The 23584-nt window shown below is 41.1% G+C and overlaps 1 protein-coding gene across 1 annotated transcript in view; it reads left to right on the top strand.

The window, feature by feature from the left end:
- The first annotated feature begins 230 nt into the window (after positions 1-230).
- The window catches only part of slc45a2 (solute carrier family 45 member 2), a 36637-nt gene continuing 13283 nt past the window's right edge, over positions 231-23584 (top strand). The window contains exons 1-5 of the mRNA XM_048604497.1: positions 231-642; positions 1033-1209; positions 7079-7425; positions 8010-8153; positions 12660-12783. Of these exons, the coding sequence (XP_048460454.1) occupies positions 231-642; positions 1033-1209; positions 7079-7425; positions 8010-8153; positions 12660-12783 (1204 nt within the window). The remainder of the gene's footprint in view (positions 643-1032; positions 1210-7078; positions 7426-8009; positions 8154-12659; positions 12784-23584) is intronic.

Raw genomic sequence — 23584 nt, 5'->3', positions numbered from 1 at the left:
CTTTGTCTATTCAACTATCTTTCTCTCTCTTTGGGCTCCATCCTATCGTTTACTCCCTACCACACCCCCCTCCCTATTTTCTGCATATAAACTGACGTTTTCCCAGCTACCGTCAGTTCTAAGGAAGGGTCACCGGAGCCAAAACGTTAACTCTGTTTTCTCCTCCACAGATGCTGCCAGACCTGCTGAGCTTTTCCAGCAACTTCTGTTAGTGTTCAAGGGGTAGAGCGATGACCCGTTCAGCAGCATTACCCAGGGATACTGGCTGCCTGCCGCCTGAAGCGGAGAATAGGACCACTAGCCCAGCAGAGGTGACCCTCAGTGGTCCCCCAGAGCCCCCCAGGAGGTCCCCGCTCAGGCTGCTCATGCACAGTGGCCTGATGTTTGGCAGGGAGTTCTGCTACGCTGCAGAAGCAGCTTTCGCCACCCCGGTGCTGCTCAGTGTCGGGCTCCCGCCGAGCCTGTACAGCCTGGTGTGGCTCATCAGCCCCTGCCTGGGCTTCATCCTTCAACCCATCGTCGGCTCCGCCAGCGACTACTGCCGCTCGAAGTTGGGCAGGAGGAGACCTTACATCTTGGCGCTGGGGATCCTGATGGTGCTCGGAATGACTTTGTTTCTGAACGGAGACGCGTTGGTAACAGGCAAGTATCTAACTGCACTTATCCTAGAAAGTGCTCTAGAATGTGTTGGGGAGTTAAGCAACTGCAGCCTGGTCTCAAACAGAACTTTCTAATCATGCATTTTTCGCATCATTACTCTTAGATGCTCACAGTTCACACACCTCAATAGTGTAAACCTCTGAACGGTGATTCTTGAACTCACAAAATAGCTACATCTGACTCGTCTGAATACTTAGTAGCTTAAACGCTCCGAAAGTAATTGTAACAATTTGTAACTATTGTAGTTATACTCTCTTCAAGGGATCAGCCGGAGGGAAAATGCACACTGCGAATTTACACAAATAACTTTCAACTCAAATCTTTCGAGAAACCTTCGGAATGAATGATCTAATTGAAATAAAAATGTTTTAGCCACCATAAAAAACAGGAAACAAAGGCATATTTGGGGCGTCCTGATTACTGTTTTCGGCGTGATCGTCTTTGACTTCTCGGCTGACTTCATCGACAGTCCTATCAAAGCATATTTGTTTGATGTGTGCTCCCATGAGGATAAAGAGAAAGCCTTACACTTCCACGCACTGTTAACTGGTGAGTGCTTCCCTCTCAATCCTGGCAGCTGGCAACGTGCAATTATCACGAGTCTCTTTTTGGCGTCAGCAGAACTCGTGAGGTATTAGCCAGAGACATAAAACAGTTAACTTTCACGTATAAAAGAATTCGTCGATTTATTATTGTTGAAATAATTTGCGAAATATTGACTGAATTTAGTCTACACTGAGCGTAGGTTTTTCAACAATTTAAAGTGTATAGAATAATTGGGGAAATATTTAATCTTTTTTCAATATCTTATGCTTTCATCTTTCCCCGTCTGTTCATCTTTTGTCGTTAGTTCTTTTTCTTCTGTTCTTCTCCTACCTGACCACTTTTTTCTTTATTTTTAGGTAGAACATAGTGTTTGATATGGGAAACTATGGTAGATTGCAGGGAAAATGTGATACTCATTGATTCCCATTGCATTCCCTCCTCAGCCAGTTGTTTCCCCGCAAGTCCTTGCCTAAGCTTCGATTTCACTCCTGTTTCTTCGAACTGACCCCCGATCCCTGTTGTTGTCCCTACCTTTCCCCGATGGAATAATTCATTTTAACCTTGCATCATCTTTACCATCTCTGCTGTGTAGTTGCTCACTTCATTCTTAATCCATCATTCACTGTCCCATCCCCGTTCAGCCTCATCAAGGTAGGGTAATAGAGGGTACTTCAGTTCCCCCCACCCACCCACCTTGTACTTTTCCCTTCCTGTCTGTTTCTTTTATATTTTCATACTTTCAAAATATGATTTTTAAAAAGACACATCAAACTAGAATTAGGAAAAGGAAAAGCCTTTCTCTCTCTGGTTGTCCCTGTCACTCCCATTCTTCCTCCTTTCGTTTCAACAAAGAACAAAGAAAATTACAGCACAGGAACAGGCCCTTCGGCCCTCCAAGCCTGCGTCAATCCAGATCCTCTATCTAAACCTGTCGCCTATTTTCCAAGGATCTGTATCCCTCTGCTCCCTGCCCATTCATGTATCTGTCTAGGTACATCTTAAATGACGCTATCGTGCCCGCCTCTACCACCTCTGCTGGCAACGCGTTCCAGGCACCCACCACCCTCTGCATAAAGAAATTTCCACGCATATCTCCCTTCAACTTTTCCCCTCTCACCTTGAAATCGTGAACTCTAGTAACTGAGTCCCCCACTCTGGGAAAAAGCTTTTTGCTATCCACCCTGTCTATACCTCTCATGATTTTGTAGACCTCAATCAGGTCCCCCCTCAACCTCCGTCTTTCTAATGTAAATAATCCTAATCTACTCAACCTCTCTTCATAGCTAGTGCCCTCTATACTGGGCAACATCCTGGCAAACCTCCTCTGCACCCTCTCCAAAGCATCCACATCCTTTTGGTAATGTGGCGACCAGAACTGTACGCAGCATTACAAATGTGGTCGAACCAAAGTCCTATACAACTGTAACATGCCCTGCCAACTCTTGTACTCAAGATGAATGAAAGCATGCCGTATGCCTTCTTGACCACTCTATCAACCTGCGTTGCCACCTTCAGGGTACAATGGACCTGAACACCCAGATCTCTCTGTGCATCAGTTTATTCATTTGGCAACACTGACTGGGTCAGCATTTATTACCCATGCTGAATTGTCCTTGAGAAAGTGATGGTGAACTGTCTTGTTCAACCACTGTGTGTCCTGATAACACTCCCTGTGTCCAAACATTTTAGTATTATCTTCACGACTGTTGTTAGGCCAACTGGTTTGTACTTCCTTCTTTTCTCTTTCTCTCTTTTAAATTACGTTTGCTACCTTACAATCTGAGGGAAACATGCCAGAGTCAGTAGAATTTTGAAAGATCACCACCAATGTATCTGATACACTGACAGCTGCACACTTAGAATTGTGGGCTGTAGATCATCAGGTCCACAAGATTTCTCTAGCACAGAGAAAGTAAGAGTTCTCAGGCACAGGAGAGAAGCTGATTTGTGAGTAAAGGAAAAGAAAAGTCTACTTTCTACTAATCTTCAGTTTATAGTTAATCGCACAAAAATAAGGTTAAAGTAAATAAAGGTAAACTAACTTAAAAGTTAGCTTAAACATAAGACCGAGCAGCTCAGCTAAGTAGAATGGCCATCCTGTGGTATTTGGGGAGTGATGGGTATTTCATTTGACCTAGAGAGCCCATGTTTAGGAAGTGTCACTGGCTGCTCAAGGTTGACCAATGGGCGTCCGGGTTCAAGTGGCTGGTGGAGTCACTGAGGTACATCGCGAGGCAGAGAACTTTTTCTTTCTTATGTCATTCGTGGGATGAGGGCGTCTCTGGCTAGGCAGTATTTATTGCCCAGAGGGCAGTTCAGAGCCAATAACATCGATGTAGGTGCATGAAGGATGTTCCCAATGGTAGGTGTGTCCAGAACTAGGGGTCACTGTCTGAGGATTCAGTGTAGACTATTTAGGACGGAGATGAGGAGACATTTCTTCACTCGGAGTGGTGAGCCTGTGGAATTCATTATCGCAGGAAGTATTTGATGCAAAACATTGAATGTGTTCATGAGGCAGCTAGATATAGCACTTTGGGTGAATGGGAATAAAGGTTATGGGGAGTAAGCAAGATTAGGCTATTGAGTTCAATGAAAGGGGTGGGCAAAGGCCTAGTGGTATTATCGCTGGACTGTTAATCCAGAGAACTAAATAACATTCTGGGGACCCGAGTTCGAATTCCACCATGGCAGATGGTGGAATTTGAAATCAAAAAAAAATTGGGAATTAAAAGTCTAATGAAGACCATGAACCCATTGTCGATTGTTGGAAAAACCCATCTGGTTTACCAATGTCCTTTAGGGAAGGAAACTGCCATCCTTGCCTGGTCTGGCCTACATGTGACTCCAGACCCACAGCAATGTGGTTGACTCTGAACTGCCCTCTGGACAATTAGGGATGGGCAGTAAACGCTGCCTAGCCAGTGATGTCTTCATCCCATTAATGAATAAAAGGATCAGCCATGATCGTGATGAATAGTGGAGCAGACTCATCAGGACTAATTGGCCTCCTCCTGCTCTTATCTTCTATGATTCTAAGTTTCTATGTCCCTCATGGCAGACTGGTACAAAAGGTGAAGTCACATGGTATCAGGTGAACTGGCAAGATGGATACAAAACTGGCTTAGTCGTACACGACAGAGGGTAGCAATGTAAAGATGCTTTTTGGAATGGAGGGTTGTGACAAGTGGTGTTGCCACAGGGATCAGTGCTGAAGCCTCTGCTGTTCATGGTCTTCTTAAATGACTTGGAGGATAAGGTGGCTGATCTAATTAGTAAGTTTGCAGATGATACAAAGATTGGTGGAGTTGAGGATAGTGAGGAGGTTTGTCAGAGGATACAGCAGGATATAGATCAATTGGAGGCATGGACAGAAAAATGGCAGAAGGAGTTTAATCTGGATAAATGTAAAGGTGATGTATTTTGGAAGGTCAAGAAAAAATGGAAATTATACAGTGAATGGCAGAACCCTTAGGAGTATTGATATGCAGAGGGATCCAGGTGTGCAGGTCCACAGATCACTGAAGGTTGCAGTGCAAGTAGATAAGGTAGTAAAAAAGGCCTATGGTACACTTGCCTTCATTGGAAGGGACATTGAGTATAAGGTTCAGCAAGTTATGCTGCAGCTTTAGAGAACTTTAGTTAGATCACACTTGGAATATTGCATATAGTTCTGATCACCATACTATCAGAAGGATGTAGATGCTTTAGATAGGGTAGAGAAAATGTTTACCAGGATATTGCCTGGTATGGGGTTTTTTAAGTATGAAGAAAGGTTGGATAGACTGGGTTTGTTTTCACTGAAGTGCAGGAAGTTGAGGGCGACCTAATAGAAGTTTACAAGATTGTGAATGGCAAGGATAGAGTGGAAAGTATGAGGCTTTTCCCAGGGTGGAGGGGTCAATTACTAGGGGGCACAGGTTCAAGGTGTTAGGGGGTAGATGTTTAAAAGAGATGTGCAAGGCATGTTTTTCTCAAAGGGTGGTGAGTGCCTAGAACATGCTGCCAGAGGAGGTGGTGGAAGCAGACACAATAGCAACATTCAAGAAGCACCTGGATGAATACATGAATAGGAAAGGAATAAAGGATACAGATCCTGTAAGTGTTAGTATGGAAGAGCAGGATGCATCAGCACAAGCTTGGAGGGCCGAATGGCCTGTTCCTGTGTTTTATTGTTCTTTGTTCTTTCTGACATTGACAATATTTTTTTTGTGCAAAAAAACGAATTATTTTTACTTTGTGATGAGCATGAAAAAGAACATTTTGGCCATGGTTGACAACAACATGTTATAATTGGAATGGAAAAAATGCACAAGTAATCAAGTCCCACAGCTCCACATGTCACATCATCAGTCTCATTGAGAACAGAAGGCCATTCAGCTCCTTGAGTCTGGTCCACCATTCAATCAGATCATTGTTTCAATGTAGTCACCTCCTGCTCTTCTAAACTCCAGCACATACCAGCTTAATCTGCCCAGACAGCTGACCATTCCAAGGATTAATTGAATGATCCTACTTTGAGTTGCTTCCAATGCATTTACACCTTTCCTTAAATAAGGTACCCAGTACTGTGCACAGTACTCCAAATGCACTCTCACCTGTGCCCTATTAAACTGAAGCATAACTTGCCTACTTTTGGATTCAATTCCCCTTGTGATAATTTATAACATTTTATAATTTTTTTTAATTACTTCTTATGGCTGCATATTAACCATTTGTGATTCATGCATGAGGACACCCAGATACCTTTTCCTCTCAGAGTCATGCAACCTCTCAACCTTTGTATATGTCTTTCATTTTTCCTTCTGAAATGGGCGTCTTCACATTTTCCCACACTATACTACATTGTCCACTCACTTAACGCATTAATACCTTTGTAGTAACCACGCGTCTTCACAATTTATTTCCCTACCTATGGTTATGTCATCAGCAAATTTGGCAAACATGGTTGTCGATCCCTTCAGCAAAATCATTTATATAAATGGAAAATCTGAGGTTCCAGCTCTGAGATCTGTGGCACATCACTTATTACATCTTGCCAAACCTGAAAAAGACCATTCAGACCAATTTTCTGCTTTTTGTAATCCAGCCAACATTCCATCCATGCCAACATGTTCTCCTCCCTCATGCCATTATATATTAGAATAATATTGATTTACACAAAGTTTCATCAGGTTTCTTTGAATGAACTCAAAATTAATTTGTTTATTATAAAACAAAAGTCATTTCTAAGAACAAGAGGCAAAACTGAAATTTTGGTTAGTCAAAATGCTAACCAGTGGCAGATTTTCCAAGCAAACTTCACCTTGGATGGAAATAAAGATAGTTTCATGTCTTTAGAAAGTTGTGACATTTTCTCAAGATTGTCAAGGTAGTCAAATAGTGAGATTAGGAAACTTCATCAGTTTCCCAATTACTTCATCGAAGCGCAGGTGAGAAACTTAACAACATTACTGCAAGCTTTGGAGGTTTTTTCTTTCTGACTCTGAAGATTTTTAAATGAAAACCATGGCCAGAAAGACTTGTTAACAGCTGTTAGCACTCAGGTTCCATAGACTCTTTCAAAACCACATTTTTCAGCAATTAAGGGCAATAAAACCAAAATCTTATCTCCCTGAAAGTGTTAATTGCTTCAGAATTGTTAATTCAGGTTTCGTTGACTGTCAGATTTAGAAATTTCCCCAAGACAGTTGCTAATGTATTACCAGCATCCATTGTTTCAAAAAGTAGAGAAAAGAAATGATTGTTTTCTAGTGTCCAATCTAACCTGTTTGAAAGGGATGTTGGTGGTAGTGCAATAGGGATAAACAGTAATAAGCTGCTTTAAGACAAATTGCTCAAATGTTAATCAATATGCTTTCCCTTTATGTAGGCCTTGGAGGTGCTGCAGGCTACCTAATTGGTGCTATTGAATGGAGAAACACTTCCCTGGGTTGGATACTAGGATCTGAATATCAAGTTATTTACGTTTTTGCTGCAATTATTTTCATTGTACTTCTAATAATACACATGTGCAGTATTCCAGAAATTCCATTTGGTCAAGATGTAGATCATCAACAGTTATACTTATTGGAACATAATACTCCTACCTATGGAACAATCGAGAGTCCTGCAAATGGTAACTATGATCAAAATTCTTGTAAATCAAGATCTTCATCAGTGATGGTAAAATTGGAAGATAATTCGCAAATCACCTGCATTAACCCATCAAGAGAAAAGGTAATTTTCTTTAATGAGCTTTATTTTAAATTAGGCGTTGCTATGAGGAAGCTGTTTTTTTTTAAACTTAGTTTATCAAAGGATGACTGTCTTCTAAACAATTTATTTTCATATTACCTTGTTTGCCATGGTGGAAACAATTTACCCGTGAGCAGACAAGGCAGAACTGTCATTTTTAATATGAAATATATCTTAAATTTTTATGTATTTGGTAGTTAACAATAATGCAAATAATTCCTTTGAAACATCATAGAAAATGTCAAAGCAAACTGATCCTTTTACTGCAATGAAATGTTTACTTGGCATATTGTAATCATATTCAGACACAATCTCATTGAGACTATAAACTCAAAAAATGCCTGTGTGCACCATAGAACCGGTAAGTACAGATGAAGATAAGGAAAGATTCTTTAGCTGTTTACAACGAGTATATCTTCTGGCTGCACATAATAGGAGCATTAATTGAATCTCCTTTGTTGTGTCGTCAACTTTTCTAAGTATCTCTGAAAGTGATCACCAACAACATTTGGTTAATGGCTAAAGTGAATTTAGCGACACTAATATATTTTTATATTTGATTTCAGGGGCAAAAACATATAACCCTAAAGTCACTAGTTAAAGAACTGCTCGGTATGCCTTCTCATTACCGTTCCTTGTGTGTTAGTCACCTCATAGGATGGACAGCGTTTCTCTCAACTATGCTATTCTTCACTGACTTCGCAGGGCAAGTAAGAACAAATAACAGCATTGGTTAATCTTTATTTTGAATTTACTTAGAACTTTTTTGACACCTATTATGTATGGCATTTGTTAACAAGAAACCAAATCGGGACCAATTTGTGCATTTCATTCTCATGGATGCCTATATGATATAGGTCTACAGTGGTCTTTCTAGCCACTTCTTCTGCGTAAATAATTTTATTTGGTGCCTTATCACATCTTCAGAATGCCTGAAGCACTCTACATCCGTTGAATTAAGAGCAGCATTATCTATGCTTGACGCAGACTCACAGTTTCTTTTTTTTTCCCTCTTATTCCTTTGTGGGGTGTAAGCATGGATGGTAAGATGTACATATATTGCCATCACTCATTCCCCTTAAGAAGGAGGTGGTCAGACACCTTCTTAGTTCATAATCACACCATAGGAAACAGGAACAGGAGTAGGCCATTCAACCTACCCTGTCATTCAATAGGATCAGGTGCTAAAAAAGAAGGCTGATTATCACTTTAAATTTATGATCAGATAACCTAACCTGTTTATGATGGTATGGGTTGAAGGTGGACTGTTGACCAGGACTGAGCAACTCATTGCTGGTCTTCGAATGAGCTCAAGTTGAGTAGGCAGATATGATCATATGACTACCTCATCTGAAATATTGTGTTTGTAACAACACAGTGCTCTGAGTTCTTTGTGATCAAGCTGTGCAAATTACATGCTAATGAGATTTAAGACAGCATTTTCCACTCAGCTAAGTTGACAAGATTGGTGAAGATTACCTGTGTGTAGCCACGTGATGACCTAGAACATAAAAAAGGGTTCGGGGTCTTGCTACCAATAACAATTAGAGGAAACATTCCCTGACCTTGATCAAATATTTATCATTTAAAAAGACAAAAGGTTAATAATATTTTTTTTCCATTTATTGTGCTGTGACCTGTTATGGAGGTTGGATCACTGAAAATATTTAAAGAGGAGGTAGAGAGGGTTTTTAAATATCAGCAATTTGATAGCAAGGGGAGCTGGTGCACAAATTGAGACTAGGGCAAATCATCCATGATCTTATAGGGCAGGCTTGATAATCCAAATGACTACTACTTCTAATTCTTATGCCCTTATGAACTTTTAAAATACATTTGATAAAGTATCCCAGATAGTGATTGGTAAATATTGAAGCCCACAAGTTTGAACGCTAAGTGGTAACATAGAGACAAACTTGGCAAAGAGATTGAAAGCAGAGCCTGGTGGTAAGTGTCAGTAGGGAAAGAGTTAAGCAGCTGAATGGGGTTAATTGATTAAATGACTGTATAAGTCTAAAGGGAAAACAGTCTCCCTCACGTTTGTTATTCATACTTGATGGGTTCTGCACATAAATTAAACAATGGAAACACAGGTGATTTGACATAACACAGTGTGGAGCTGGAGGAACACAGCAGGCCAGGCAGCATCAGAGGAGCAGGAAAGCTGTCGTTTCGGGTCGGGACCCTTCTTCAGATTTGACAGTGTTAGTTAATAGGTGAAAATTGCAATGGGGTGATTTGGTGATGGGAAAAGCCATTCAGTTGTGTTATTGCACTTCTGGATATGAAGAAAAAGAGAAAAAGTGGGCTCCTGTAGTGCAGGGATAGTGTCCCTGCTTCTGAGGCCTGGGTCCAAATCCCGCCTGCACAAAAGGTGGGAAATAACGTCACTTAACAGGCCAATTTGAAAATATCTAAAGGTAAAGCAGCATGTCATGTAGTGATAGTGTCTCTATCTCTTGGTCAGCAGGTTCAGGTTTGATGTGTGAAACCAGGTTGAGTTGGATGTGGGGGCGAATGGTATGAGTTGTTTGGCTGTCCTGACAATAAGGACTAGCACAAGGTAAAGGTGGTCTTGAGTTCTGATTTACTTGAGTTCCTAGATATTTTCCTATCGTTCTGCTCAGTGATGTTATCACACAACTTTGGAGCAGGTGGGACTTAAAACTGGGCCTCGTGGCCTGAAGTAGCCACTGTGCCGCAAGGTCCGCCACGCTGAAATCCTACTTATTGGTGAATGGTAGTTTTCAGACTGCTCAGAAGTCTATAAAATGGGTACATTTTGATAGTAGTTTGTTGCTGATACTCTCGGAGATGCTGTGGCACTGTGGTAGTGTCCTTGCTTCTGAGCTAGAAGGCCTGGGTCAAATCCCAACTGCTTCAGAGGTGTGGCATAACATATCTGTGTGAATAGGTTTCTTTTAAAATCAACAAAATGGTGTGCGACTTGCAGAGGACAATATTAAAACTACTAAAAGTTGTACTTCAGTAATCCAACACCCTCCGGACTGGAACTGGAAAATTTGCCAACTACAGGAGGTCACTTGTCAAAGTCAGCATGGGAGTTTTTAAACATGTTTCTAAAGTACTGAGCAATATAAAATGAGATGAGAAGATGAAAATGTACAATTTAATTCCAGCATCTCTTTCAGTCTTCGTGTTAGAGTCAAGGAGAGAGATGTACAGCATGGAAACAGACCCTTCAGTCCAACTGTCAAGCAGATATCCTAAATTAATCTAGTCCCATTTGCCAGCATTTGGTCCATGTCCCATTAAACCCTTCCTACCATCCAGACGCCTTTTAAATGTTGTAATTGTACCAGCCTCCTCCACTTCCTCTGGCAGTTCATTTCCATACACGCACTACCCTCTGCATGGAAATCTTGTCCCTGAGGTCCCTTTTAAATCTTTCCCCTCTCACCTTAAACCATGCCCTCTAGTTTTGGACCTTTGCTCATGATTCTTTTACATTGTGCAAACTGGGTATGTGCACGCCATGGCCTAACAGTAACTTCACTTGGACCATCAGCTATCTGTAGAAGATGGAGATCACTTAAAAACTGACTCAGTCAAATAAACTTAGCTGGCCCAGTCAGAAAAAACATTTGGGACAATGGGTACAGTACACTCTGGGTTTTTTGGAATGTTTAACGTACTGTGGGTGCCAAAGCACAGAGGCAGACAAACCTGACCGTGCAGCATTAGTGAGTAATACAATGCTACTTAAAAGGTATGTTCTGAACTCAGGTATATATTTTCAAAGCTTTCTGGAGACATGAAATTCTGAAACATGGTGAACAGCAAGGATTGTAGCAGTTAACTTCAGAAGGATGTAGATGGCTAAATAGGCAGGCACACAGCAGATGAGTTTAATTAAATGATATCTTTTTAATTGAAAATTGAGGATGGTTAGTACAAACTAAATGGCACAATTTTACTTAGGATTCAGGAACAGAAAAATTTATTGGCTTATTGATGAATGTCTGTGAATGTGGACAAGTTGATTTAGCTACTTAAAAAGATAATTGGTTTTATAAAAAGAGGCATATGCCCTAAAATTCAGATGGTTGTTAGGCCCTAAACAGTCCAAAATGGTGTTTACGTTGTATCCATAAGATATAGGAACAGAATTAGGCCATTTGGCCCATCAGGTCTGCTCTCCCATTCAATCATGACTAAAATGTTTTTCACAACTCCATTCCCCTGCCTTCTCCCTATAACCTTTCATCTCTTTACTAATCAAGACCTAACTATCTCTGTCTAAAAGACACTTAATGACTCAGCCTGCACAGCCTTCTGGCTCAATGAGTTCCACGATTCACCGCCCTCTGGCTGAAGAAATTCCTCCTCATCTCAGTTCTAAAGGGTTAACCCGTCACGCTGATGCTGTGCCCTTGGGTCCTAGCTTCTCCTACTCATGCTGTACCTTCACTCTCAGGCTGTTTCTGTCCCAGGTTTGATGCTGATGTGTTCACTACTTCAGCATGTTCCTCACCCTTCCTGCATATTCACTTCACATGGGCAATTTTTCTCTGGCTGTTCACTCCCATTAGTGAATTTTCATGGGTGATTTTTGGGATGCTTGGGGCAATTTCTTTCACCACTTTCATGTATTTCCAGTGTTCATAGTCATAAAATGATTTCACTGAAAACTTAAAACATGGGATCTCGAAATAAAGAGCGCACCATTTAGGATTGAGATGAGGAGAAATTTCTTTATTTAATCTTTATGAATTTTTGTAATTCGCTGCCTCTATAAAATAGGTATCCAGTGATAGTAGTTGATCGCTCATATACTCAGGAGCCTTGTGGTGCTGTGGTAGTTTCCTTGCTTCTGAGCTAGAAGGCTTGGGTCAAATCCCACCCGCTTCGGAGTGTTCCCACCTGCAACATGCTATTCATTGGGACATTCATTCATTGATTGTACTCAAGAAAGAAGTTAATAGCTTTTTGTGCTGATTTAGAAGATCCACCAAGATCTTGTTGAATGGCAGAGTGGGCCAAAGGGTCTATTCCAGCCAGGTCATATTCTTTATGTTCTTATTTTCATTAATCCTAGCTGGATACGATAATCATGACTTTTGAGTTTAGAAAAGTAGCTCCCTCAATTTTTCTTTCCATTTTGCTCAAGAAGAGGACTTTTTAATGTAACAGTATATTATATTCATAATTTTATTATAATAATTTGACTTGATTTCTTTATTTAAATCTCTCAGGTAATGTATAAAGGAAATCCATATGCAGAACACAACTCCACCTCATACATTACTTACGAGCGAGGTGTTGAAATAGGAAGTTGGGGCTTGTGCATTAATGCTATTTTTTCAGCAATTTACTCATGTAAGTGCTTCACTGTTTTCTGCACGCTAAGTGTCTCTTTGCTTTTATAATATTGAGAGTGTTGTCAATATTGACAATATTTGGAGTTTAATTTGGATAAATACGAGGTATTGTTTTTTGGTAAAGCAAACAAGGGCAGGACTTACACAGTTAATGGTGGGGCCCTGGGGAGTGTTGTTGAACAGAGACCTAGGGGTTCAGGTACATAATTCTTTGAAAATTGTGTCATAGGTCAACAGGGCAGTTAAGAAGACGTTTGGCATGCTTGCTTTCGTTGCTCAGAACATTGAGTATAGGAGTTGGATGTCATATTGTGGTTGTACAGGATGTTGGTGAGGCCATATTTGAAGTACTGTGTACAGTTCTGATTGCCCTGCCATATGAAGGACATTATTAGAAAAGATATATCAGAAAAGATTTACCAGGATGTTGCTGGGATTGGAGAGTTTGAGAGGCTGGATAGGCTGGGACTTTTTCACTGGAGCGTAAGAAGTTGAGGGGTGACATTTATAGAGGTTTATAAAATTGAGGGGCATTGTGAAGGTCAATAGCAAAGATTTCTTCCCAAAGGTGGGAGAGTTCAAAACTAGGGGGCATGTTTTTAAAGTGAGGGGAGAAAGATTTAAAAGGGAACTGAGGGGCAACTTTTTCACAGAGGGTGGTTCATATGCGGAATGAACTGCCAAAGGAAGTAGTAGATGTAAGTACAGTTACAACATTTAAAAGACATTTAGACAGGTACATGAATAGTAAAAGTTTAGAGGGAAATGGGCCAAACATAATCAAGTGGGACTAGTTTAGTTTGGGAAACTTGGTCAGTAAGGACAAGTTGGATCGAAGGGTCTGTTTCTGTGCTGTGACTCTATGACTCTAAGACAATAGACTGTTGAGAATAATCCTCCTGCTTAAGGCAAGCTCGTTTTTTTAGGATGATGATCTGTAGATTAGGAGTAATAGCACATAATTCACAATCTGTCTTGAAAAATATGATCAATGGTATTGTAAATAGGCATTTGGTACTTGGGTATTGTTGAAAAATGACTATTGCTGTTTTGGCTCAAGATGTTTTCACACTGGTTTATCTACCTTAATTTTGATTTAAAATGGTAAGATACTTTCTTGGTCGTTTGAATAAATTACAGCCCAAGTATCTGCCAATACTTTTGAATGTTATGTCACAAGCTAATATAAATTAAAATAACTCTAATGGAAATTTATTTTAAGTCTGATGTAATTATTTCATTTGGTAGAATTTGCAGGTATAATATCTGACCAAATTGCATCATTCATATTGCATTTCCTCTTTTGTGCTTGGGACACTATTTATTCCATTATTAGTAGGAATGGAGGAAGCAGTACGAGGACTCCAGGACACAAAATACATTATTGTGTTATTTTATTCAGGTTTCCATGACGTCTTCTGTAAACAGGCATAACCACATATTTCTTTAGTACTTGGTAAATGGGAGATATCTCAGGGAAAGTTCTGGGTGGGAGGAAGATATCTCAAAAAAGCATTGTCAAAATGGAAAATTTTGAAAGCAAGTAGGGATTAAGAACGCTAAAGGTAGGATTCCCAGAAGATGATGGTAATGCGAGTGAATGTGGAATAGAGGGAATAGTAAATAAGCAGAAGGCCATTGCTGTTGGACTGGAAGGTCAAAACACTGAAATGTGCTTAGATAAGGTTGCAGAGTGATCTAAAGCTCCAGATGAGAATCTTCTTGGATGTTTTATTAGCGATGCTGCAAAGAATTATTATAGACCAAAATGCACAAAATAAATCAGTCTTCTGAATAACTGTGACACTATGGAGGAAATTCTACCCTCCACACTGATGTAGCAAGCGAGTTTGTGAAGCGTCCTCGGTGAGGGAGTAGGAAGTACAGAGAAAAGGAAGGGAATATGTTGAGCGAACATAATGCATGCATTTCTGAGTGTGGAATTTGAATGATGTGTACTTTGAGACAATTCAGAAAATAGGGGGAGATCGTCAGAAATGAGATTGTCATTATTGAGAGCAAAATATCTGATTCGATAGCAAAATTTTGAATGGTAAGGTGAGAATCTCTCTAGTGAGTAGAGAGCAACCTATTTGCATCCACTAGAATGCCATTATTACCTAACCTCACCTTGGTGTGCAGTTTCCCATTTTCCCACCCACCTGTTGGAAACTATACAGTGGCAATTCCTGACATGAAAGTCAGAGTGGGTACCTGGCAACTCCAGCTCGCCATTCGCTCCTCTGGGCCTCCTTCTTCGACAACAGTCATCAACATTCCATGGCACCCTTCCCAGGCTGCAACAGCCCACACCCTCCTGTCCACGAACCTTGGCATTGGACACATACAAGCCTCACTGCTGTTGCTTTTGGAGCATTTGTGATTACTGTTACCTAGTATAGGCAATCAACTATTTATAAGTAATTTTCAAAAATTTTATTCAATTTGTTGAAAAGCAGCACTTTAAATACAATGCAGCATTCAATTAGACAAAGAAATGAAATGTATGACCTGTGACAGATGCAAACACTTTAGCAATCCCAAAGGCTTTCTGTAGAATGGAGCAGTTTAAGTAAGGGACTGCAGTCTTTGGCAGTAACAGTCTTTGTTCTTCCCTCGGGCTGTTGTAGGAGAATTCCTGGTCTTCTCCCAAGAAGGTCATGGCTCGGTCCTCTCAATCCTCCCTCCGTCTTTCCATTTGCGCCTGTTGAAGAGGCTGGCATTTTATGTCAATCATTTGTCTAAACTCTCTCAGCCAAGACTCGAGACGTCAGGACAACTGTCCGCCCCTTGCCTGCTTTCACCTGAACGGTAGACAAACAGAAGGCTGGAAGAACACAGCAAGCCAGGCAGAATTTGGAGGAAAGGAGCAGTTAATGTTTCAGATATTACCCTTCTTCAGGATTGAAAGTTAGCCTTCGTCTGAAAGTTAGTTGACCTCCTAAGACTACAACATTCTATTTTCCCAAACAATGTGAGAATAGGGTACAAAGGGTGCCAGATAAATTGCTGATACTCATTAAATGGAGTATTGTGATGTAGTGACTCTTGTGATACTTCTCTGTTTTCATGTATTAGAAATTTGGAAAGTTAGTTGCTGCTGCTGTAAGAGTGATTCAATGATATCTCACGGTACACAGTAAATACTGTGAAAATTCAGTCATAAAGGGATCCCAATTTCTAACACCACACTGTCATGGCACATCTCTAACTCACTTACAATATGTTTTTGCACTTCAATGTTGCACTTAGGAGGACAGTGGCAGCTTGTGCTGGAATTCTGCTGCCAGGACATTTTGCACACAGAGACAAGCACCCAGCTTACAAGTCCACCAGTGGGTATCTCGGAGCTCCTTGCTTGCTCTCTTTGCACACACTCTCTCTGGATCTACTTGGATGCTCATAACATCGCTGCCTTGCTTAACCTTTTTGTGCTTTACACGCCGAGCCGGAGCTTTAAGATTCACAGTACTTCTGTTTTGCCTTGCCATTTAATGCAGACTTCAAGCCAGGTGACTTGTCACAGTTGTCAGCATTTCCTTCAAGCAAATGGCCATAACTCAAAATCTAAGTGGAGTAATCCTCAATCAGGTAAAGGGAGACGTCCTTCAGTCAAGGGATCCCAAAACAATATGTAAGGATAAAAGAAAGAATGAATCGTAGAAAACGGGTAGGTGTTCAGGTGTGTTAGGAATACATTCACAGTGGTGGTAATGGAAGAGCAGCACAGTAATGAGTAATGATTGATACTTAGGTGCTGGAACATGGACGTTTCAGCGTCACCACATGAACAATCACAGTCCTCACCAGCTAGGGCAAATATCCCCTCCTTATAGGAAATGAGGTGAATCTCTGGGACCCCACCACCGGTATTGTCTATTTCTGTCCACTTTGAGCCATTTTCTCATGGAATAAGAGAAAGGGAGGGGTTAGGTGAGATGAGATGAAATGCCACAGTTAGTGTTGGTGCAGTTCAAGAGGTGTCCAAGTGAGTGAGTTGGTGGCGTAGAGGCCATGCAGTGTTAGTGGTTGGGCACATGTCTTGTAAATGGTATAGACTGTTGCTACTGAGCATGGGTGGTGTCCTTTTGAGTTTCTGGTCAATGCTAGCCACCAGAACATTGTGAAAGGGGGAACTCAGTGATGGTCATGCCACGAAAGTGCCTAGGAATAGTGGTAAGATTCTTTCTTGTCAGAGATTGGCAGCACACACGTGCCAAGCAATGACGATTGCCACTTGTCAGCCCAAGCCTGGACATTGACCAGGTCTTGCTGCATTTAGGCATGGACTGCTTCAGCATCTGAGGAGTTGCGAATGGTGCTGAATATTGTGCAATCATTGGTGAACATCCTACTTCTGACCGTATGATGGAGGGAAAGTCATTGATGAAATAGCTGAAGATTGTTGGGCCTAGGACAAATCCTGAGGGATTTCTGCAGAGATGTCCTGGAGCTGAGATGACTAGCCTAAGACCAGGTAAAACCCTTATGTCAGGTATGACACCATCCAGTGGAGAGTTTTTCTCCATGATTCCCATTGACTTCAGTTTTGCTAGAGTTTGATGCCACACTCTGTCAAAGGTATCCTTGATGTCAAGGGCTGTCATTCTTACCTCTGGAATTCAGCTCTTTTGTCCATGTTTGAACCGAGCTTTAAAAAGGTCAGGAGCTGAGTGGCCCTAGTGGAACACAAACTGAGCTTCACTGAGCAGGTTATTGCTGAACAGGTTCTGCTTGATAGCTCTGTTGGTGACACCTTCCCTCACTTTACTGATGATCGAGAGTAGACTGATGGGGCGGTAATTGGCCGGGTGGATTTGTCCTGCTTTGTACGTACAGGACGTACGTGGGAATGTGAAAATAAAGCTCTATGTTGCTATTAACAACCGGGTTCGTGGAGTGTGGGGCATTTAATAATGTTACAGGCCTTAGCATTTCATGATACTCTTTGAATTACTCGTAATTTCTGTCTGATGGAAGTTGGGAGAATCATAGAATCCCTACGGTGTGGAAACAGGCCCTTCAGCCCAACAAGTCCACACCAACACTCAGAGCATCCCACCCAGACCCATTCACCTATAACCCACCTAATCTACACATCCCTGAACACTGTGGGCAATTTAGCATGGCCAATCCACCTAGCCTGCACATCTTTGGACTGTGGGAGGAAACCAGAGCACCCGGAGAAAACCTACATAGACACGGGGAGAATGTGCAAACTCCACACAGACAGTCACCCGAGGGTGGAATTGAACCCAGGTCCCTGGTGCTGTGAGGCAGCAGTGCAAACCACTGAGCCACCGCCCCGCCCTTTCTTTGCAAGTTTTGCAAAAATTCAGCCACTGGGGCAAGATACTTTTTTAAATTAATTTTCAGACTTTGTGAAGTATACAGATGAACAATTATTCTAATTGTTTAAGTTGTATCATTGAATTGATGTAACTATCCCCACTCTTCAATCATTCTGGTTGAGGAAATACCGTACATAAATCAGACATTCATCAGGCTAAAAGAGTTACTTAGCATGTGTTACAAAATTGGATAGAGTTATAAATTATACTGAATTGCTGCAGTACTGGATTACAACTGATATTTATAAACATATGGCTGGTCAATGCTTTCAGCATCATCTCCATTATTTAAAACTGTTTCTTAGGATTAAAACAAAGTTTAGCATTACCAATATTGAATGTAGAATTTCAGTCCTTGTTAACAAAATATTATCTCAAATTGTATTACTCTGCAAGAACATTTGAATAAGTATGTGAGCCTCAAATTAGCAGATCTATTTTTACATTATCACCAGACAAATTTGAATGAGGACAGCAATGTTATGGTATATTGCCAGAAACATCTTAAACTCCATCCATTTCACTGTGAAATTGTTTCTTTTGAGATTACTAGATTAGCACTACTCTTCTTGAAAGTTTGTTCTGATCAGTCTTTTGAAGTAGGATTTCTTAATCTCAGTCCTCAATTTACCTTTTCTTCATTTGAACCAATGTCCCCTTATCCTCCTCTAGAATTTAATCTAGATTTACCTGTTTCTAATCACATAAATGTTTCACACATTTTTAATAGACCCATCTCTCAATCACTGCTTTTCAGGTTGTGTTGTCCAAGACATCACTGTTCATGAGCGGGTCTAGCCTATAGATACAGGAGATCTTCCAACTCCATGGTCACAACCTTTAACAGTAGCCACCTATTATCCCCATTTTGCATCCTGGAGGTGTTGTATTGAAATTTGGCCTGGAAGATCCATGAAGTGCTGAAGAGGTTGCCAAGTGCAATAGTAGCTTGTGTGGAAAGCCTGTCTTTGCCCCAGCACTGTGTGCCAAAATTAAAATAGAAGAAAAAGTGTTCTTTTGGCCTTAATCCTCACTTCCTCCTCATCTCCCACACTCCCAACCCATGCCACCTCATCATCATAGATCATAAAATCCCTACAGTGTGGAACAGGCCCTTCGGCCCAACAAGTCCACACCACCATAGGAGCATCCCACCCAGACCCATTCCCCTATAACCCACCTAATCTACACATCCCTGAACACTACGGGCAATATAGCATGGCCAATTCACTTAGCCTGCACATCTTTTAGACTGTGGGAGAAAACCAGAAGAAACCCATGCAGACACGGGGAGAATGTGCAAACTCCACACAAAGAGTCACCTAAGGGTGGAATCAAACCTGGGTCCCTGGCGCTGTGAGGCAGCAGTGCTAACCACTAAGCCACTGTGCTGCCCCAACATGCCACATAATGTCCAGGAACTGTCATGGTTCCTTATCCTAGTGCCACTCCATGGCCCTCGCCAATTGCCTATGGTGCCTTGAACCTCCTCTGCTAATCTAATGACAACTCATCCCAAACCATAGTTTCACCTTTTCTCCTACATCTACCATGCTAACTCACTTTGTATCTGCTAGTACCTAGGCACAGGAGAAAACGATAAAATGGTCTTTATCATAGTTATCTATTGCATACAATAAACACTTTCATTCATTAAAACAAATTTGACAGTTCTGGACAGATTTGGCAATTCCAAGAGGCTAATGCACTTTTTAAGTAAATTTTTCTCTATTGTTAACAATCCCAAGAGTTCACCAGATCCCAAATATCAACATCGCTACCTGATTCCCACCCCAGCCTCAAGTGTCCTTGACTTTTCCAAAGGTGTCCAAGGAGCATATCTTAGCGTCCAAGACTTGGTATCTCATACAGTAAAGTCCTTCAAATTGGAAAACCACCTTCAGAATCCAGTCAATTGACAAGGAAGCCATGCATGGAGACAAAGCTACAACTCAATTGCAGCCGTAATGAAAAACAAGACCGACCAGTTAAACAACCCTGACAAAATCATCTTTGTGTATGATATTAAACAATGGGGAAATTTGCCTAAACAATTCCTGACGTTGCATTCAATGTCTGAAATGAAGTGACCAGAGTCACTTTCTAATAACACAGAACAAAAACAGAAGTTGCTGTAAAAGCTCAGCAGATCTGGTACAAGCTGTAAAGAAAAAATCAGAGTTAACATTTCAGGCCCGGTGACCTTTCCTCAGAGGGTTCTGAGGAAGGGTCTCCGGACCCGAAATGTTAACTCTGATTTTTTTTTTCACAGTTGCTGCCAGACCTGCTGAGCTTTTCCAGCAGCTTCTGTTTTTGTTCCTGATTTACAGCATCCACAGTTCTTTCGATTTTCACTTTCTTATAAAACTTGGAAAATATCCTTTAGGCTGATTTTCTTCTTCACAGGAATAAAGGCAACAAATCTTTCTTAGCATGGTCACCATTCAACTCTTGCTGGGGAATAATGCTGGTGCTTTACTAGACAGAAGCCACACACACTTGATTGCCACTGGGTAATTGTCAAATGCAGGCAGAATCCAATCTTGTTAGCCATTGTGGTTTTAGACAGGGGAGTTGCAGGGAATTTTTGAACACCATTGCCATTGGTTTTGAAAGGTCATATGAGCAAAGAGAAAGGAAGTTACAAGAATGGAGCTTCTTAGATAGAAATTGAAATAAAAAAACCTAAAATGGTGAATGAAAGAACTAAAAATTTGAGAAGGAAATAAGAACTACAGACTTGTCAAAGTAGTGGTAATAGCAAAATTATTGGCTGGTATAAATGAGATTAAAATCTTAAAACAATAAAACTTCAAAATGAAGAAATTCTTTGTGATATGTGATATCACAGGATGCTGAGAGAGAGACTAAGGAAAATATTATCTTGTAGCATTTGTGAGGTGGATTTGCAAGCAAGGAACTAAAGGCTCAAAGATTGATAATGTGGTCTAATCAAGGAAACTAAAACAGAAATCCTTCATGTCACAGGCTAACTGGTGATGACAGATTGGAGAAATCTGGGCATTCTGGTCAGAGAAAAAAAGCACTTCTGGGAGTTGACCTTGTGTAATTATACAATGGTTATGGATATGAAAAAGGCAAATTCTCAATATTAATGAACTTATTGCACTGAATATATTTAAAACTAACACCAGAAATTTTATCTTCTTAACATGCAATGAAGGTAAAGATCTGGGAAGCATTTTAGACCAAATCCATGACCACTGCCATCTAGAAGAACAAGGGCAGCAGATATTTAGGAACATACCACCTCCAAGCTCCACTCCAAGCCAATCATCATCCTGACTCAGAAATATATCGCTGATCCTTTACTATTGCTGGGTCAAAAATCCTGGAATTCTTTCCTTGATGGCATTGTGGGTGTACCTACAGTAAATTCACTGCTGCTCTTCAAGAAGACTCTCACAAACCCTTCATCTCTAGAAACAATCTATTGAACTTCCTGTCAAGGGCAATTAGGGATAGGCAGTAAGTTCTGGGCCAGGCAGTGCTGCCTACATCCCATGAATTAATTAAAAATAATGAATTGCTTGTTGAAATATATAAATGAATTAGTCAATTGGCCTTCCTGGTTTCAAAGTATCTTGTTCAAGAACAAAAGATATTTTGAGTAAATAGTAATTGACAAGCTGTGCCAGCTGTGAAATATTTCCTATGTGCCATTTCTTTGCACTTCAATGTTTTAGCAAAACCCATGGGCTGGTATCTTCTAAAAGACTGGCTCAGTATCAATTCCAGGGAGTCCCATGGAAAGTTTCTCTTCACAAACTCCAATGAGCTATCTCAGCCAGCTCATAAGAACATAAGAACTAGGAGCAGAAGTAGGTAATTCAGCCTGCTCTACCATTTAATATGATCATGACTGATCTCATCTTGTCCTCAACTTCATTTTTCTGATACTCTCCATAACCCTTCAACCCATTATTAATGAAATATTCCCATCTACTCAATGTCCTGTATTCAGTGTACTCTGGGGTAGGGAATTCTAGCCTTCGAAAGAAGTCATTTTTCTTCCTCTCCTTACTACCCTTTATTTTAAAACTATACTCTCTCATCTAGGTTGCCCCACGAAGGGACACATCCTCTGTACGTCTACTTTGTTAATCCCCTTTAGCATCTTATTTACCTCAATTAGATCTCCTGTCATTCTTCTAAACTCCAGAGAGTATTGGCCAAAACTGTTCAATCTCTCTTCAAAAGACAAACCCCTCATCTCTGGAACCAATCTCATAAATCTCCTCTGAACTGCCTCCAGTGCCACTACATCCCTTCTCAGGTATGGGGACAAAAGTGATACGTTATTATTCCAGGCACAGTCTCACTAGCACCGCAGCTCACCTCATTACATATGTACTAAGCCGCTCACTTACACTTTCATTCTCTCACCAGCAGCGGACATATTTGCCATTGCTGGGATGTTCTGGGATTCCCACTGTTGGCACCATATTTAAAGTTGTCAGCCACAAATAGGCCGTCACAATACACGTAGTAAGAGAGAAACAAAAAAGAAAAGCTTCAGAGAGCTCATCGGTGGTATAGGTGAAATAGAATCATTTGAAATAGAACATTACATTTGCAATTGTGTTGCTACTTTACATCAGCATCTGTTTGATGAACTATCATTGTCACTTGCGGTTACTGGGTTACCCATTCTTAATACCATACTACATTAGGGCTCTGACTTTCCCTAGCACCAAGCATAGCATTACATCTTGTCATTGTTCAGGGCTGACCATGGCCTTCCCCGCTAACCGATTTGAAAGCACAGCTCTGACTGATGAATGACCAAACCCCTGACTGACTGACCAGTCATCCTCTGGCTAGTTGTACTGGACCTGCAAGACTGACTCCCTGCACGGTAATGATATGGAACCTCTGATGGTCGTCACCCCAAGCACATGCCTGACTGTATCCAAACTCCTAGACTGACATAAAATGATGCTGTTGACTTACTTTGTCATAACCCTTCTGCCTGACCACAGTCGTCCTTAACTTGACTGAGGACTACTCTCCTTAGACTTTGTGACGTGGCCATTTGGGTGAAGCATGTTGTGAGTGTACCATGTAAGTTGCCGGCATATGCTGTAGGGGTGACATTGGTGTAGCATGGTGCCATGCAGCAACATAACGCCCCCCCAACCCACTTGATTGATCACTTCTGACAAAAACAACAAGCAGACTGGCTTTGTCTCTGTCTTAAAAGGCAAGGCAAGATGGTGAGATTATGAACATCCAAGCAGGTGCAAAGTGAATAATCAGTAAGAGAGTGAGTAAATACCCTGAGATGCACCCTGCACCAACCATGAGATTGGTCCCTGTCCCTGCACTCAAGTGGCCTGGCAGCAGCATCACAATAGAAGGTGTTGGTGAACTCCGAAGGTCAGTGCTGAAGTAGAGAATTGTAGTGAGTTAGAGCTCAGTGCTGAA

This window comes from Rhincodon typus, chromosome 1 (assembly GCF_021869965.1).
Source record: "Rhincodon typus isolate 14 chromosome 1, sRhiTyp1.1, whole genome shotgun sequence".
NCBI classification, from domain to species: Eukaryota; Metazoa; Chordata; class Chondrichthyes; order Orectolobiformes; family Rhincodontidae; genus Rhincodon; species Rhincodon typus.
Note: the sequence above shows the minus strand (reverse complement) of the source record. Positions and strands in the feature narration are given on the sequence as shown.